The 16,607-nt window shown below is 37.0% G+C and overlaps 2 protein-coding genes across 15 annotated transcripts in view; one reads left to right on the forward strand and one right to left on the reverse strand.

Moving 5' to 3' along the window:
• Window positions 1-481: 481 nt before the first annotated feature.
• Window positions 482-11,279, forward strand: CD302 (CD302 molecule). The gene is made up of 6 exons (XM_087920118.1): window positions 482-601; window positions 5,905-6,015; window positions 6,669-6,791; window positions 7,369-7,542; window positions 8,805-8,831; window positions 10,422-11,279. The coding sequence occupies exons 1-6, from the start codon at window positions 514-516 to the stop codon at window positions 10,607-10,609; spliced, it is 711 nt and encodes a 236-aa protein (XP_087776244.1). The 5' UTR covers window positions 482-513; the 3' UTR covers window positions 10,610-11,279.
• A 1,301-nt stretch (window positions 11,280-12,580) lies between these two features.
• MARCHF7 (membrane associated ring-CH-type finger 7) overlaps window positions 12,581-16,607 on the reverse strand; it is a 41,138-nt gene continuing 37,111 nt past the window's right edge. For 5 of the 14 annotated variants that reach the window (XM_087920115.1, XM_087920109.1, XM_087920110.1 and 2 more), the window contains 2 exons: window positions 15,120-15,168; window positions 12,581-13,449 (listed from right to left, as the gene is read on the reverse strand). In XM_087920115.1, the coding sequence (XP_087776241.1) occupies window positions 13,385-13,449; window positions 15,120-15,168 (114 nt within the window). In that variant the 3' untranslated portion in view covers window positions 12,581-13,384. Of the gene's footprint in view, window positions 13,453-15,119; window positions 15,169-16,607 lie in introns of all 14 variants that reach the window. The other 9 variants (XM_087920114.1, XM_087920108.1, XM_026697173.2 and 6 more) reach the window with 2 other exon arrangements.

Genomic DNA, 16,607 nt, shown 5'->3' on the forward strand with positions numbered 1-16,607 from the left:
TAATGAATTTGTGGATCCATCATCCAAGCAATGTATATAGTAGGTTTTAAAGGAGGCAAAATGTATTCTCTTTATTGTAATTTGCAATGGTGCATTTTATGGAATGGCTAATTTAAATTATTAAAAATATTAAATCTAAAAAAAAAAAAAGTCTGTTAACTGTTAACTTCACCCGGAGGATTTCTGTTTCTTCGGACGAAGCGCTTGTGCCGCTGAAAGTCCAGAATGACGCGCAAAAAAAATAAAAATAAAAAATTCATGGCAGACTTTGGGAAGCACCGCACCAGTGGAACGTCTGCCTCGTAGCTGCTTCGGCTGAAGGGAAAGCGCTAGGAGCACGGAGGACGTTTCCCCCCGAACCCCGCAAGCTCGTGACAGAGACGGCAGCCCGAAGGAGAACTCCGCTTTCCTCCCTTCCCCGCCCTGGTCCAGGGCCCAAAGGGTGGGCGGCGTTTGCGCGGCCCCAACCCCCGAGCGACGCGAGTGGGCCGGGCGGAGCTCCCTTGCCCGGCCATGGGCGCCCCTTCGCCCGCTTCCTACTCCGCCTGCTTTCTCAGCGGCTTTCTCCTGGCGGCCGCGTTACCTTCCTTGGGAACGGACGGTAAGAGAAGGTGGGGCGGCACTGAGGCGCCGCTTTGGGAATTCCCCCCTTGAGGGTTTTTACAGCCGCCGCCTTTTGGAAACGCGCGCCCTGCCTCGCCTTGTCCTCCGGCCGGCGGTGCGCTGCCTTTGCCATCCAGAGTGAACTGCGCGCATGAGGCAGAAACTTATGCAGGAGAGGGAGTTTCAAGGCGCTTCAAACTTCGGGCGCTGCCTTTTCACAATGTCCCTCGCCCTCTTTCTCGGGGGCGGTTAGGGAAGGAGGGGGGGCTTCCTCTGTGCTGTGCGGGACCTTTGTTTTTTGCTTAGACCTCCCATTATAGGGCAGTCTGAAAACACCCCGGCGCTCAAAGATTTCCCCCTCTTTTGGCGCGGGATCAAATGTCAGTTCTCCAAATGCGTACGCTGCTGCGAGGCCTTTTTTTTAAAATGCTTTTTAGAAACCTATTTACTCTGGGCTAGGAGAGGGAGGGAGGGACATACAGGCAGTGTTTGATTGATCTGTTCAGACTGGAGTGAAACTTCAGGATTTGCGGAGGCGAAGGAATACATGCTTCCTGTTTTTCATTCGCCACAAGAATCTAATTCAGCAAAATGACAGGCAGATCAATCTCCTGTTTCATCCATAAGATGATGAGAAAATTGCATTTGGTTGGGAGGCGGTTTTGTTTGAAATCCATTTGGCTGATGTACGGTTATTGACCAACATAATAAGAACACAAGGCTTTCAGACAGAGAGCCTAAAATAAATATTTATGTAGCTAGGTAAATCTGCAATGAATCCAATCAAAGTCTCTGTTAAGTTGAGCTTAAATCCTGGGTCTCTCCCTGCCTAACAGTACAGAAGTGGATCGCCACTGTCTTCTTCTGGAAAGGTTTTTTTTCCCCCAACTTCATGGACTAGCCTGCATCCTAATGGTCTCTCATCTAAGCACTACTTATGCTGAACTCATACTAGGTTTTCTTTCAGGTCAACCAAGGTTGGCAAAGTCCTGTTGTGACTAGAATAAAATCTGATGATTGATTAACCAGTTTCAAAATCAGAGGATGACTTGGATTGTGGTGATTGTGGATGATTTAGGGAAATTGGTCAATGTTTGACAGAAAGAAAAAACAAGGGGGAGGGGAAAGTTACTAGGGAATGAGGTTTATTTTTATTTTATTTTTTGCCTAGTCTGGGTCATTAACTAGGTACTATCTTTAGTCAATCTACACTGGACCCATGTTACATCCAAAATGACTTTAGCAATAGGGAGACATTGATTTTTATCCAGAAATAGTGTACTATACTGAAATTTGTATGCTAGGTTTGTGAAATAAAGGGGTGTGGAGAAAAGTTAACTTACCAGATTCTTCTCTGCTACCAAGGAAAAACAAATAAAATACTTTGTCAAATCAGGTGTATTTGTCCTCTCAGTACTAGAAAACATCATTTTCCTGTCATTTTCCTGTTAATTATCAATCCACCTATTTCTTTTTTATTACTATCTTTACTCTTTATTGCTACGGTAGTACTGCCCTCTCACAAGACTTTAGGATGGTGTATAACACAAAAAGATTGCAATAAAAAAAAATCCATCAATCCTCTTCCTGGAAGGGAGGGGGATTGTGCTGAATAAAGTGGTCCTGGTGTACTCTGGAGCTGCACTACCACAAGGAGTTGTGTAGGTATTGAATAGGACTTTGGATTTGACCCAGAAGCCCATTGGCAGCCAGTGCAAAGATGGCAAAATAGATGATTCTCCAGAACAGCTCTCCTCTGTTAATCTCCTGGCTGTGGCATTTCCACCAAAACTTCTTGATCTTCAGAGGCATCTCCATGTAGACCATCTTGCAATTATCACTTGCATAATGATAAGGATAATAAAGTCATCAAGTCATCACTACCAAGTCTTTTCTAAGATATTTTCTAAGCAAGATATCTGTATCTGTGTTTAAAGAGAACTTTGGCTTGTGCTGACTCCCTCCTGTTTTGCAGAAGCAGATTTTGCAGAACCAGATTGTGCTTCCTCTGTGTGAAACTGGTTGCTAAACTGGGATGTATCCTCTTGTAATGCTAACAACAACATGGTTATTATTGAGTTACTAGCCCATCCTTGAAAGCAAAGTGGTAAACTCCAAGGACAACAAAACAAGTCATAAAATATGACTGCATGTTTTCTGAAGAGTTTGGTGAAGCTTTTGGGTGACATAGAATGAATCAAACACACCCACACACACACACACACTTTCAGCTACCACAGGGTTGTAGGATTAATCTGATATTTAGCTAGGCAGAATATTGCTTTTCTATTATATGTGCTTATTTTCGTTATCCTGTCAAGATTTCTCGATCACTTTTTTTCCTCAGATAGAATCTGCCTTTTTTCTGATGTCTTTAAAAGTGGGTGGGAGAACATTCACAAATTGCTCTTTAGGCCTCAAACTTTAGGGCTTACTATTTTTATTTTATTTTTAGGCAGATGCCGGTGATGTATCTTTAATTCTGTTAAAACTGGCCTTCTAATTTTTGACCTACGCATCTCCTGCCTGGTATTTTTTGTTACAGTCTCCATTCTGTTATTGCTGACTGAAGATTGTGAGTCTAAACCATGTAGGGAAAATTTAAGTGGGAAAACCATATAGAGGAAATTTAAGTGGGAAAAGGGAGATTAATATTAACATTGGAAAGGCAATATTATAAACATGTAGATATCTTTTAAGCACTGAAAAGAAAGAAAAGTATATCAGAAAGGGCTAAAATTATAGGTGTGATCTTAACATAGGACCTTGGCTGAATGGCATTCTCCTCCTACTCCAAAAGAATAAAAAAAGGGCATATCCACCATTTTGTGTATGCCTGTTCTGCCTTCTGCAAAACAATCCTGCCTGAGTTCTTCTTCCCACTCACTAATCAAAGTCAACTGGAAGGTTTTGGGTAGACAAAGCTGGAGTAATTTCCTGATGAGCAATGATTTCTAAATGGCCCCTTTAGTATGGATAGGCAGCAATCAGTTAACCTGGGCTTCCTTTTACTATTACGGTAATTTTCTAAAGCTTTGCCTCTTGAACAAAAATTCCAGTTTTTTTTTTTTTAACTAACTGGTCCTGTTGTCTTCTTAAGTATATAATAATCCAAATAAGAAGGCCATGCGGATAAATTTTATATTTGTTATTGGGACGTTAACTCTATGCTCATATACCAGTGGGCCAAATATTTTTTATCAAGTTACACAACTACACAAACATTTTTAATTAGACATGCTGTTTTATTCTTCCACTATTTTTTCCCTTCCCTACCAGCAAATTGCTGTATTAAGCCATTTCTCCTTTTACTGTAGTCTTTTATTGTAAAGGCTGGTCCAAGAACATAATAAAGATTTGGAATGTGATACAAAGTGATATTACCAAGGGCTTCTGGAAATACAAAATGAGTTGAGCTTGGTTCTCAGGGATTACATATAGTTTCTGGGAATAATAAGGAAATGGTGTGTGCTATCTCCACTTCTCTTCTCCTATATACCAATGACTGCATCTCAAACAATCCATCTGTTAAAATACTGAAGTTTGCAGATGATACAACAGTGATTGGTCTCATTCAAGACAACAGTGAATCCGCATACAGATAGGAGGTTATACAACTTGCCTCTTGGTGTAACCAGAACAATCTGGAACTGAACACACTCAAAACTGTAGAAATGGTGGTAGACTTTAGAAGAAACCCTCCTATACTACCACCTCTTACAATACTAGACAACACAGTATCAACAGTAGAGACCTTCAAATTTCTAGGTTCTACTATATCACATGACCTAAAATGCACACCTAACATCAAAAACATCATCAACAAAGCACAACAAAGAATGTTCTTTCTGTGCCAACTCAGAAAGCTCAAACTGCCCAAGGAGCTGCTGATACAGTTCTACAGAGGAATGATTGAGTCTGTCATCTGCACCTCTAAAACTGTCTGGTTTCGTTCTGCAACCCAACAGGACAGACACAGACTTCAGAGGATAATTAGGAGAAAATACAATTACTACCCACCTGCCTTCAATTGAGGACCTATATACTGCACGAGTCAAAAAGAGGGCTGTGAAAATATTTACAGACCCCTCACATCCTAGACATAAACTGTTTCAACTCCTACCCTCAAAACGATGCTATAGAGCACTGCACACCAGAACAACTAGACACAGGAACAGTTTTTTCCCGAAAGCCATCACTCTGCTAAACAAATAATTCCCTCAACACTGTTCAGCTATTTACAAAGTGTACACTACTATGACTGTTAATCTTCTCACCACTCCTTATCACCCATCCCCTCCCACTTGACTGTTTCCTAGTATGATTTGATTGTTGATTGTACCCTATGACTATCATTAAGTGTTGTACCTTATGATTCTTGATTCTTAACGAATGTACCTTTTCTTTATGTATACTGAGAGTATTTACACCAAGACAAATTCCTTGTGTGTCCAATCACACTTGGCCAATAAAGTATTCTATTCTATTCTATTCTATTCTATTCTATTCTATTCTATTCTATTCTATTCTATTCTACTCTACTCTACTCTACTCTACTCTACTCTATTCTAATGGTGTGGTTCTTTTGTAGTGCTTTTACAACTTTCCCGGCTAACTGGGACCTGATTTCTTAATGGTTTCCTGTCTAGTTTGATCCTGCTTTATTCTTCAAGATCAGCCAAGTTCTCCTAAGTGACTCTGGAGATGGAAGCATCTAAATGCTAAATATAATAAACAAGATAAAGAGTTTTCAATACCAAGATTAATAGGATTACACAATAGTAGTGTTGATTGAAAACCAGATTCAAAATGAATGTGAAAAGCATGGTGCAATTAAAAGCAAACAAACACACCTACAATCAAACTAGCTGCAATGAATGTTAAAAGTTATGTGTATTTTATCCAAAGGGAAGTCTCAGGAATGAACAGTTATAGATTATTCATTAAAGCTAAAAAGTAAAGGTTGCTTTGGGTTAGGGTTGCTAGGTCTGGGAAAGGAAGATTCACTTTTTTTACAATCACACCCTTCCCTTTTCTAGCAGCTATTTGTTTCACTAAAGAAATAAGTGCCTGGAGGTCACACAACTCTACTTCACCCCCCAACACCCCAAAATGATAGCAGCCTGCTTTTTTAATATTGCAGTTAATCTCATTTATTTCAGATCTGATTAGGCTGTTCCCAACTTGTCTTGAATGCTATATAAAAATTTGGAAAAACTCATGTCATTTAATTTGTATGTTGTGAAGCTGGGCCTGACAACAGAAACAGATGGTCTCATTCATGTTCTCTTCCTTGTGTAGCCTGCCCTTCCATTGCTTGGATTCCATTCCAGAAGAGCTGCTATGCTCTACTTCAGGGATCCTCAGAGGTCTACGGTATGGATGATGCCAGGGAGCTGTGCCGAGGCAATGGTAAGACAGCTCTACTCTGTCCAATCTCATCCCAACCTTATGTGATGCACTGAGACCAATCAGCTGAGGCTGCTAGGAGCAGGAACTGGGAGGACCCTTTCAATATCTCTTTGCAATTTTGAAGAATGTTACTACTCACAGTAGTTAACAGATCATGTTACATTATTTGCTCAGGATACAGATCTGCAGATGTACAGCTGGGAAAGCTCTTGGGTTTCTGTGGTTGATCTCATTCAATTTCACTTTATTACTGGGGAATGCAGACTTTCCCAAGTGCATTGATCTAGCATGCTCGTATACCATCAAACATTTCTAATGCTGGAGACAGAGAGCTGTTATTTCATTGATTTCTACCCCAGAATTTTCCAGACTGTTTATTTTAGGAAACTCTTTTGGCATCGTCTGTCATGCAGCACCAGCATGCACATGCATCTTTAAGTACGGCAGTGTGTGTTTAGATGTTTTTGGAAGCCAAAAACAGATCAGTAGCTGTATAATAAAAGAACGGAAGCTGCCTACACAGTTTATATGCATCTTTCCCTATGACTAGGATGACCAAGGCTAACAATATACCAAATGAACTGCAGCATTTACTCCCATTCATAGGAACGGACACTCAGCCTTAATTTTTTGTCTTTATTTCTCAAATGTAGCTTCCGGAGCAGATATTATTACAATAAATAGCAAAGATGAAAATACCTTTATTCAAAATAATTTTCATTCAAATTGGCATGGTCCAGAATACATCTCTCTTGGCATGTTTTTTGACACAGATGGTAAGTGAACAAATCCTGTTAGAAATAGGCTCCACCTTTTCTCGATTTTTGAACTATATTTGCATTAAGAACTATCCTTCCTTCCTTAAGATAAAGTTTTCTAGATGTAATTGCTAAAAGAACTCTCTTGTTCTGGATTTGGAAAATGGGCCCTATGGAATTCAGAGAGAATTGTGAATGCAAAGCCTAGAACACCACCACCACAGGAGTGCAGAATGAACACAGTGGCTGAGGCCCCTTCAATGGGACAGACACAAGAAAAGTGAAATAGGGTGACTTTTACCGGGAGGGAATGTTAAGTGTTATCTAATATTGATCAAGCATACAATTGCTATTCATAAAGGTCTGTCCCTGGCTATCATTGTACCAGGGCTCATGTATTTAAGATAATGGGCAAAAAAAACCCCTCCCTAAAGCTTTCTGCAGTTTCTTTTTAAACTGCAATTTAAACTAAAGTGAATTTTTTAAAAGTAAAATTAAAACCACTTATTGACAAATGATCAAGTCAATGTGGGCTTTTACTTTGGCTCATGTTTATGAAGCAGACAAAAATAAATTTAAATCTATTGTATTGCAGATGATATTTTCAAATGGTATGATGATTCCAAAGTAAATTTTACAAACTGGATAGAGGAAGAAAGTAACAATGAACTTCTAAACACTTGTGCTACTATGCATACAGCTTCAGGTGGATGGAAAAAAGTGTCCTGTGAACATCTTCCACTGACTAAGATCCTGTGTGAAGCTACTGGTATGTAAGAGCCATGCTATAACATTGCTTTAAAAATGCTACAGTATTGATGTTTTCTATTATAGGTGAGGAATTTCACAGGCTGTGGAAGGGCTTTCATGTAGATAACTCCTGATGTTGTTTACTTCCTCTTCCAAACACTCTGGAGCCCTTCATCAATTACCAGTCATCACAGTCATTAAACTTAATCCCAGTGTCGTTTTATCACAGTACTGGTCATATATGCAGTATAATTGTGATACATTAGATGATGCAAATGAATTCTTCAAGACAAACTGGAAATAACACTCTTATCTTGCTATTTGGGCTTTTCATATGGCAGAACACACAAGGTAGCTGCAAAAAAAAAATTACCAACATATTAAGGAGCTTAAGTCACAATTCTGGTAGGTTTATTGCTAAAGGTCTTCCCCCATTACCAGATTCAGGAAACAAATTCTTTTGATTATTCCTACAGCAAGCATATTAGGATAAGCATTGTTTTTAAGAAAGCAGCTGCCAAAGATTAATAAAACATTGGTTTGGTTGTCTCCCAATTCCAGCACTGAAACCGAATAGACTTCAAGACTAATTATTCACATTCTAGGTTTTCCAAAGTTTTAACTGGGTCAATAATTGCCCCATAATGAAAACAAACTGTACCTTCCGTTATCAAAATTCTTATCTGTGGTGATATACCCCCAGGTCATATCTCACTTGTCAGCGCAATGCTATGTTTTCCTTTCTGTGGGCGTAAAATGACTGGGGGAGGATTCTTGCTTGGGGAATTGTTTTAGAGGATACTCTTGATTATTATGGTGTTCAATCTATGATCAATATATAATTCATTACAATGAAAGCAAGATGTTATCTGCCCTTTTAGAAATTATGCAAACCACATTTCATTCATTTCCTATTCACACTCCAGTCATATGGTATAGTATTGGGTTTACTATGCTAGTTCCAGAACCAAACTGCAGTCAGTAGACCCATGTGGATGAACAGTACTGTACCTGCATTTGAATAGCCATCTAATTTACAGCCACAATTTCCATTCCCTGGGAGATCCACGCACAGAAATTACTTCCTCAAATAGATTCATATACACACACTTTTGAAGGAACAGGTTTTTCAATTTTTATATTGATCACTGTTATTTGGTCACTAAGTGGCTTATTGCCAACTGTTGGATAGTAATTATTTTCACTACTCCTCTATGAGAGGGTAAAATGCAGATTTAAAAAAGTAATATGTTCTCATTTTCTCTCTCCATGTTGCTAAAGTTCTTTATGAAAAGACACGCTTCTTTGGTGAGTAATCCACTTTTTCTGTATATTGTCTAGTAATGAAACAGTGCTAAGATAATGTCTTTTATTTCAGAGCAGTTTTCTTTTTCAGGAAATAACACTGAGTTATCATGGATTGGTTCCATGTGTGGATATAATTAACAGCAGGTCCATCAATGTAATTTAGGCAGGACTAATTTAATTCATTCCACTGATTTTAATAGACCTTTTCTAAGCAAGGAATTATCATTATGTCCTCTATTTGTATATGCAATAAGCTGTATTAAAAGATATCCATTTGCTGTTAAATGTCACTGATTCCCCACATTTTTGTTGCCATTTGCCTGGTACATATTAGAGAATTTGTTTATATCATAGGGATAGGCCCACTGGAAACTCTATTGGTCAGGAGGATATGGAAAATCAGAGCTGCGTAAAGGCAGTAACTCAACCATTTTTCAAGCTTATTGAAATTTTTATTAGACTAATTAAAGGTTAGGGAGAAAAGGATAAAATTGTACTCGGTGCATTCCAAAGTGGCAAATGGGAGCATAAGGAAGAGAGTTTTGTGTGCATCTGAAACCGCTTGATGAAACATGCTTCAGCAGTAGAAGTTACTTACCACATACATAGGACCAAGTAATATAGGTAGTTCTTAACGTACAACTGAATGCAAAATTTTCATTGCTAAGCAACAGTTAAGTTTTGCTCCATTTTATGGCCTTTTTTGTCACAGTTGTTAAGTGAATCACTACAGTTGTTAAGTGAATCATGCAGTCATAAAGCAAATTTGGCTTCCCTTATTGACTTTGCTTATCAGAAGCTGCTTAGGAAAGGTACAAATGGTGCTAGCATGACCCTGGGATAGTGCAACTGTCTTAAATACATGCCAGTTGCCAAGCACCCAAACCTTTGATCACATGACTATAGGGATGCTGCAACAGTTCCAAGCGTGAAAACTGATCATAGGTCACTTTTTTCAAGGCTGTTGTAACTCAAATGGTCACTAAATGGAATGGTTGTAATATTTGGACAATGTAGATTCCTTTGGCTAAGATACAGAGATGAGCACTGCCCCCTAGTCAGACACGATGGGACAGGGAAACCTTTAGGGAAACCTTTATTTTTTTTTTAAGTCGAGGACTATCTATATAGAAATTAATAACCGACATGGTAACATCAAAGTATAAAGAAAACATTTCTAGATTTGTTTATGATCTCAGGTAATTCTGAGACTAATTCTCCCCACTGCCAGCAGTTTGATCTTGACTGGCTCAACGTTGACTCATCCTTCCATCCTTCTGAGGTCGGTAAAATGAGAACCCAAATTCTTGGGGCAATATGCTGACTCTGTAAACCGTTTAGAGGGCTGTAAAGCACTGTGAAGCGACATATAAGTCTAAGTGCGAGTAACAGTCTATGGAGATTCTCAGTAATCCAGATATAATCAAAAGATCTTAAAAGATTCACTGGATAACTAAAAAGCTGCACATAAGACAAACAGGGAAATGGTCCAGTAATATCAGAATGTTAAACAGCTGAAAAGTATTTGCAATTGCAGAAAACATGTCTGATTAATTAGGTACTTTTCTTGTAATCTCTGTGTCGTTTCAGAAACTGCTTGGACAAGCATCATAGTTGTACTATCAACAATAACTGTGGCAGTCTCTGCAGCATTTCTCTGGTTTCTTTATCAAAGGAGGATATCTTCTAGACCAAGATGTAGCACACATAATTCCATCACTCAAATTCCGCATGACAATGAAACATTTTTTATAGATGAAGTTGAATATTCTGCTTAACCTGTTTTCATTTAGATACTGTTACAGAAAGGGGTCCTGGCACAAAAGCAATCTTTAAAACCAGTATTATAATGAAATATAAACCAAATGATGCTTAGTTGTTATTTTATGTATATGAAGTAATTTTCTATCTAAATGTGCATTTTTCAACATGCTTGATATCCTTTTAATAATATCCATAGTTTAGAAATCATTCTTATCCAAAACGTCCAAAGATCCTTTGGAAGGAAGGAACTCCTGCCTTTCAACGACACTGTGCTAAATTTATTTTTGTTGACATTTGCCAACAAGTCTCACAGCACTCATTTGTTTATGAAATTCAGAATTCCAATTGTGGACTAAAAGTCTCTACAAAACCTTTTTTTTTTTATAATTCCCCAAATTTGAAAATATAAGACTATAAAATGTTATCTTTAAGAAATGTGGAGCAAGTGCAATCATGAACAATGGACAATTTATTTAAACCTGTAGATTGTATCTTTACCATGAAGTGTGCTTATAGTGAATGTCAACATTTTTTAATATTAACAAATATGGAACTATGGCAAGGACCTTCAACACAATCCCAATCTTTTTATATATGTCTATTTTAATATTCTGTTCTTTGAAATAAAATTTTGAGTATTAATATTTGCACTTTTTTGAGCTCAAATAAAAGCAGTAACTAAAATGGGCCTTTCTAGAATTGCATACATAAAGCAAGTCAGTATTTACAATTAGGGTATCAATTACTGAGAGGCAGGTAGTGTTTGGGAATTACTGCTTATCATACAAGAGGCTGAATAAGATATTGCTTAAACATTATTCAATGCTTGCCTCGTGTTATATTGCAGGCGGAAATCTATCTAGCATTGGTCACAATTAGGTTAAAGTATAAATACATATATTTCTATATGAATAAGCATTACATCAAAATAATCATTTGGATGGTTGAATATCTGTATCACATCTTACTAGCTGACCTTTATAATTTATGCTAGCTGACCTTTATAATTTAAATAATTAAATGCCTCTGGGTGCCAGAGAAAAGATCATATTTGTTAAATAGGTCTAATGACCCCCCTAATCTCTCCTAAATTAATTTTAGTCAAATTTTTTCATAAACAGAATGGAAGAGAATGTAGCTCAGAACATTGTAACTATTTTTTTTTGCTCTAATCACCTATTTTTTTTTCAAAACAAGGCAGTAGCCTTCATAGGTAGCAATTTCCAGATTACCACCCCCAGCAGCACTCCTTTTTAATTTCTCTTTAAGGTTGGTCTTCGTATCTCTATTCCGGTACTTCAAAAAACAGCAGCTAACAGTAGAAGATACACAAACACTGCAGTTTTAAAGCAATGAATATGTAAAAAATACCTATATGGATTTGGAAAAGTTGGTATTGTTTGCCAAGTCATTAATCTCCTTTCTTGAAGTACAAAACAACACTGTTTTCCTATGAAAATTGTACTGAAGTGATTCATTGGGCTAAGGGTCATCATGTGACCCCAGGACACAACAACCGTCATAAATATGAATCACCAAGCAACTGAATTTGATCACATGATGGGGGCGCAACAAAGGTCATAAGTGTGAAAAACAATCATAAGCCTTGTTTTTCAGTGCCACTGTAACTTTGAAAGGTCATTAAACGAATTGTTGTAAGCCAAGGACTACCTGTATTCATATAACGGGCAAAGGATGCTCTCTGTAAAGGGATCATTCTCAGATTATGCATTCCTGGAAAATATGGCAAGTCATTTCTGAATGGTTGCCAGGAAACTTGTATGGATGCAGCCCTAAAATCACCGGGACTAGAGGTCCCCTAGAAGAAAACATTAGTCTTATGAGCAACACAGAAAACCTAACCCCGTTTATTGTTTCACCCCAACAGATTCAATCAGCACTGACATTTTAAACCAGACAAAATTCCTATGAGGGTATGACTTAGGCTCTAAAAGGTACCTTATTTTAAAGAGGTAGACAAACCATAGGATTGCAATCTTTATTTAACAAACAAGTGACAACACTAGAAAACACATTGATAACCAGTGCCTTAGTGAACGTGGGTTCTAAAAAAATGTTCATTCAGATAAATAGCTTGGTTAAGATTTTAAACCATAAGTTTTATTCCTTCCAGGAATGCTGAAATGCTTGTGTCTACTGCTGTAATTCCTTATTGGAACTTGTACATAATATTATCAAATATAATCTGCAGTTTTGAAATCAATACTTATAAAAGCCTTAATTAACACTTATTAGTAGCCCCTTGCAAGTTTATTGCTTTGAGTTAAACACTCCTCCAGAGAAACTTAAAACTAATTACAGAATCCATTCACTCCCTCATTCAATCTAGGTGTTAACACTGGAACCAAAATGGTGAGATTTCCCAATATATATTTTTAAGTGGTAAGTTAACTAAGAATTATCCCCTCTCTTCCCAGTGACTTGAACTTGCAAACTCATTTAACAGTTCCACTTAGTGCCGGCAGAAGAGCAAAACATGAGAAACATTTCCCAGAATTTATAACCAATTTCTGTAAGAAGTTTATACAAAAAGAACTCTTCCTTACAGATAAAAATCACACCCTTGAGAAGAAGGCATACATCGTCATACTCTGAAAGAAGAAAGATACTCTTGCAGACTGAATGAACAATATCCATTATCTATGGATAGCAGATTTTCTGTTTGACTCAGCAGTTCTTCAGAAATCTAATAAATTCAGCATGGTGTACTAAATAAATGTGCACTGGTGATACTTGTGTCAGCTGAGCATTTAGCCCTTCCACACCATCTATGCAGCATCAAAGGTCCTATCGAGATCACCATCTTCAGAATCATCATCATCATCATCTGAAGCTGCTGGAAGTACAGAATATAATCAGAAACTTTTCTAGAAGTTTAAAATCAAGGACATTATTTTAATGTGACACAGCATCTCATTTATAACACATTTATGTATCTATGAACTCAGTGCTTCATAATGGAGTGCTTCCCTAAACTAATACCTATGTACAACTTTAACTTAACATCTCTGAAACTAAAAATCAAAACGCACCTATGTATACTTATGCTAAAGTATACTGCTTTTAGTAAGCACATTAATGTAAAAGGAAATCAAAATTTGTTTCTTTAACAAGCAATTTGAGGAAGGATAAAGAAAATAAGTAAAAATATGTAAAGCAATTATCTGTAGGTATCATTTTAATAATTCTCAATGGGAGCCCACTATTGAAATTCTTGTACACCTTCTAACAACTATACCTCTATAAAAATGGAGACACTTACTTGTCAACTGTCACAATACTGTTCTGCCCATCATTTCAATTTAACATATATTAGGAACCTATAGGAATGGTTTGTTTTTTGTTTTAACAGCTGCTTAGATTAAGAATGATAAAAGACCAGTTTTTTATCAAGGCAATAAAGTGTTTCATATCGTGTATGATTTTGCCTTGGTTTTAATAAGCAAGTACAGATATATTAATAGCAAAATATAAATAACCTTAGCAGGCACCTTCAATACCAAAAGGACTAACAACGGGTTTCTTTTTCCAGAAAGAGTATGATTAAATTACATGGTTAAGATTATTATGGAATAAATGTGCTAAGGAGTAAATGCCCTTTTAAAGCAAAAATCCAGATGTAGCTAGTATAAATGAATGGCCAAAATCCCAAAATGTCCTTAAAAGGAAGCCTAAATTTATAAATGGAGTAAATAATACCAAAGAAATAAATGAGTTTTCTATTAAATACCTATGTATGTATGTATGTATGTATGAACAGGGAACAAGAAAATGATATATCACCAAGGAAAACTTTTATGGACACAAATAAACAGTGTTCATTCACAAAAGATTATTTTAGTTTCTTTTATCATCATCCTAACAAGAGCTACCTATGTAATGAACAGTAGAATATGTATGTGAGGCCTTTAGGTGTAAGATGCATAGGAAAGAGACATCCAATGTACACATAATCTAAAGAGGCAGGAGAAAAATGGGTTGGCAGTAACAAGGATTCATTATAACTGCTATATCAGCAACCATGTCTTAAATGGGACTACCTCAAACAGACATCACCCCATAAGATGTTTTATTAAAAATATTCATTCCACAAAAGATAATTAGATTCCTATTAGAGAGAGACTATACTTCAGAGATTTTTAGCTGATCTGAAAGCAAGTCTATGTTCACATGTTTGAGTCAACAAGTATATAAAAACTCATCAAGACTAACTAGTAATTTCAGTGGATCACTTTGTTTCTTTTAATGATAAATGTTTGTATGCATACCATGGTGAGTTTTACCCTTCAAACTTTCTCAGAGAATAAAGTGCAGGGAACTTTGAAACAAGTAATTGGATTGCATTTCCTTAGGAAGCAGATTTGAGTTCTTTAAGTGCCCTTACAATTTATTCTAATTGTATCTGAAAATTGCAGATCAACTCAGTTATTTTGGTACTTAATATTACATAAAAGAACAGGCTGTACTTTATCCCTTTTTTAACTTAGAAGTAAAATCACCTACTTTCCATATCATCCATGTGTGCCTGAAGAGTTCTTGCAAGATTAATAAACTAGAAGCAATGCAAAAAGGCAGTTTTAAAAAATGCAAATCACCACAGGACTGTACACCATTAAAATCCAACACCACAATTAAAATCTTCACAAATTCCTCCCTTCTCACCTGTAAGTGAACAGTCCCGACTGTCTCCAGGAATACAATCTTATGTAAAAACATATGAACTGGTGGATTATAAATGCATTTAGTCCTTCTAAAGTAGAGAAGATTCCAGGCAGCAATGGGAATGGCTGTGACCCAGGGGTTCACTTATTACATTTTCTGCATGTAACTGAATCAATGCTTGTGGAATGTGAAAGAAAAATGGTGCATGATTTGATAATGTTTTGAATATAAACTCTCCTGGAGGTTTTAGCCTGTGCTGACGAATGTGCAAAATCAACAATCAACTGCCATTCAGTTAAACACAAGGGTATTTAAACCTCCACCATATAAAAAAGAACTATTTAAGAACCGAGTATAAATATTAAGGGCACTTTCTAAATGAATCAAGAATTCAAGGAAGCTCTTAAATTGCTGCTGTTCTAATAGGCTGGAACATATTACAAAGGAGATTCAGTTAAACACACACAGGAAAAGTGTCCACTTTTGCATATTTCATCATTTCCGAGAGAACCAAGTGCTTAAAAATGTAGTTGCAGATTGGGATACATTATATAAAAAAAGAACAGAATATAAGTAAAAAAATATCCCCACATACATTTTCCCTACTTGTTCAAAATAAGTATGTAGGAGCTAGAAAATGAGAAAGACAACAAAAATAACTAGAGGTAGTTATCGATTTACGACCACAATTGAGCCCAAAATTTCTATTGCTAAGTGAGACATTTGTCGAGTGAGCTTTACCTTATTTTATAAGCTTTTCTTGCCACAGTTGTTAAATTAATCACTCTACTGGTTATGATAATAACACAGCTGTTAAATGAATCTGGTTTCCTCACTGACTTTGCTTCTCAGAAGGTTGCAAAAAATGATCACATGTCCCTGGGACATTACAACTGTCATAAATATGAGTCAATTACCAAGCATCTGAATTTTGATTGTGTGACTTTGGGATGCTGCAATGGTCATAAGTGTGAAAAATGATCATGTCCCTTTTTTCACTATTGTTGTAACTTTGAACAGTCACTAAATGAACTGTAAGTCAGGGGCTATCTGTACAACTACAAGGATGTTCTTATTTTAGAAAATGGACTTAGAAAATTAAGACTAGAACAAATTAATGGAAGGCAGCCTTTCCTTTATTTTCAGAAGGTCAGTAAGTCAGCCAATAGTTGCCAGATTACAGTAAGATATCCGAAACCTATTTTGCCTTGTTGCCTATCCCAGCATCCTTTTTGAAGCAGCTGTTACCTTAGCTATGTAAAGACTCAAAGAACCCCAAAAGCAGAAAGCGTGTCAACACAGCACACATCTAGCTACTCTCTGGCCACA

Source organism: Pseudonaja textilis, chromosome 1, assembly GCF_049901715.1.
Source record: "Pseudonaja textilis isolate UNSWEBS1 chromosome 1, rPseTex1.2, whole genome shotgun sequence".
Classification (NCBI taxonomy): domain Eukaryota; kingdom Metazoa; phylum Chordata; class Lepidosauria; order Squamata; family Elapidae; genus Pseudonaja; species Pseudonaja textilis.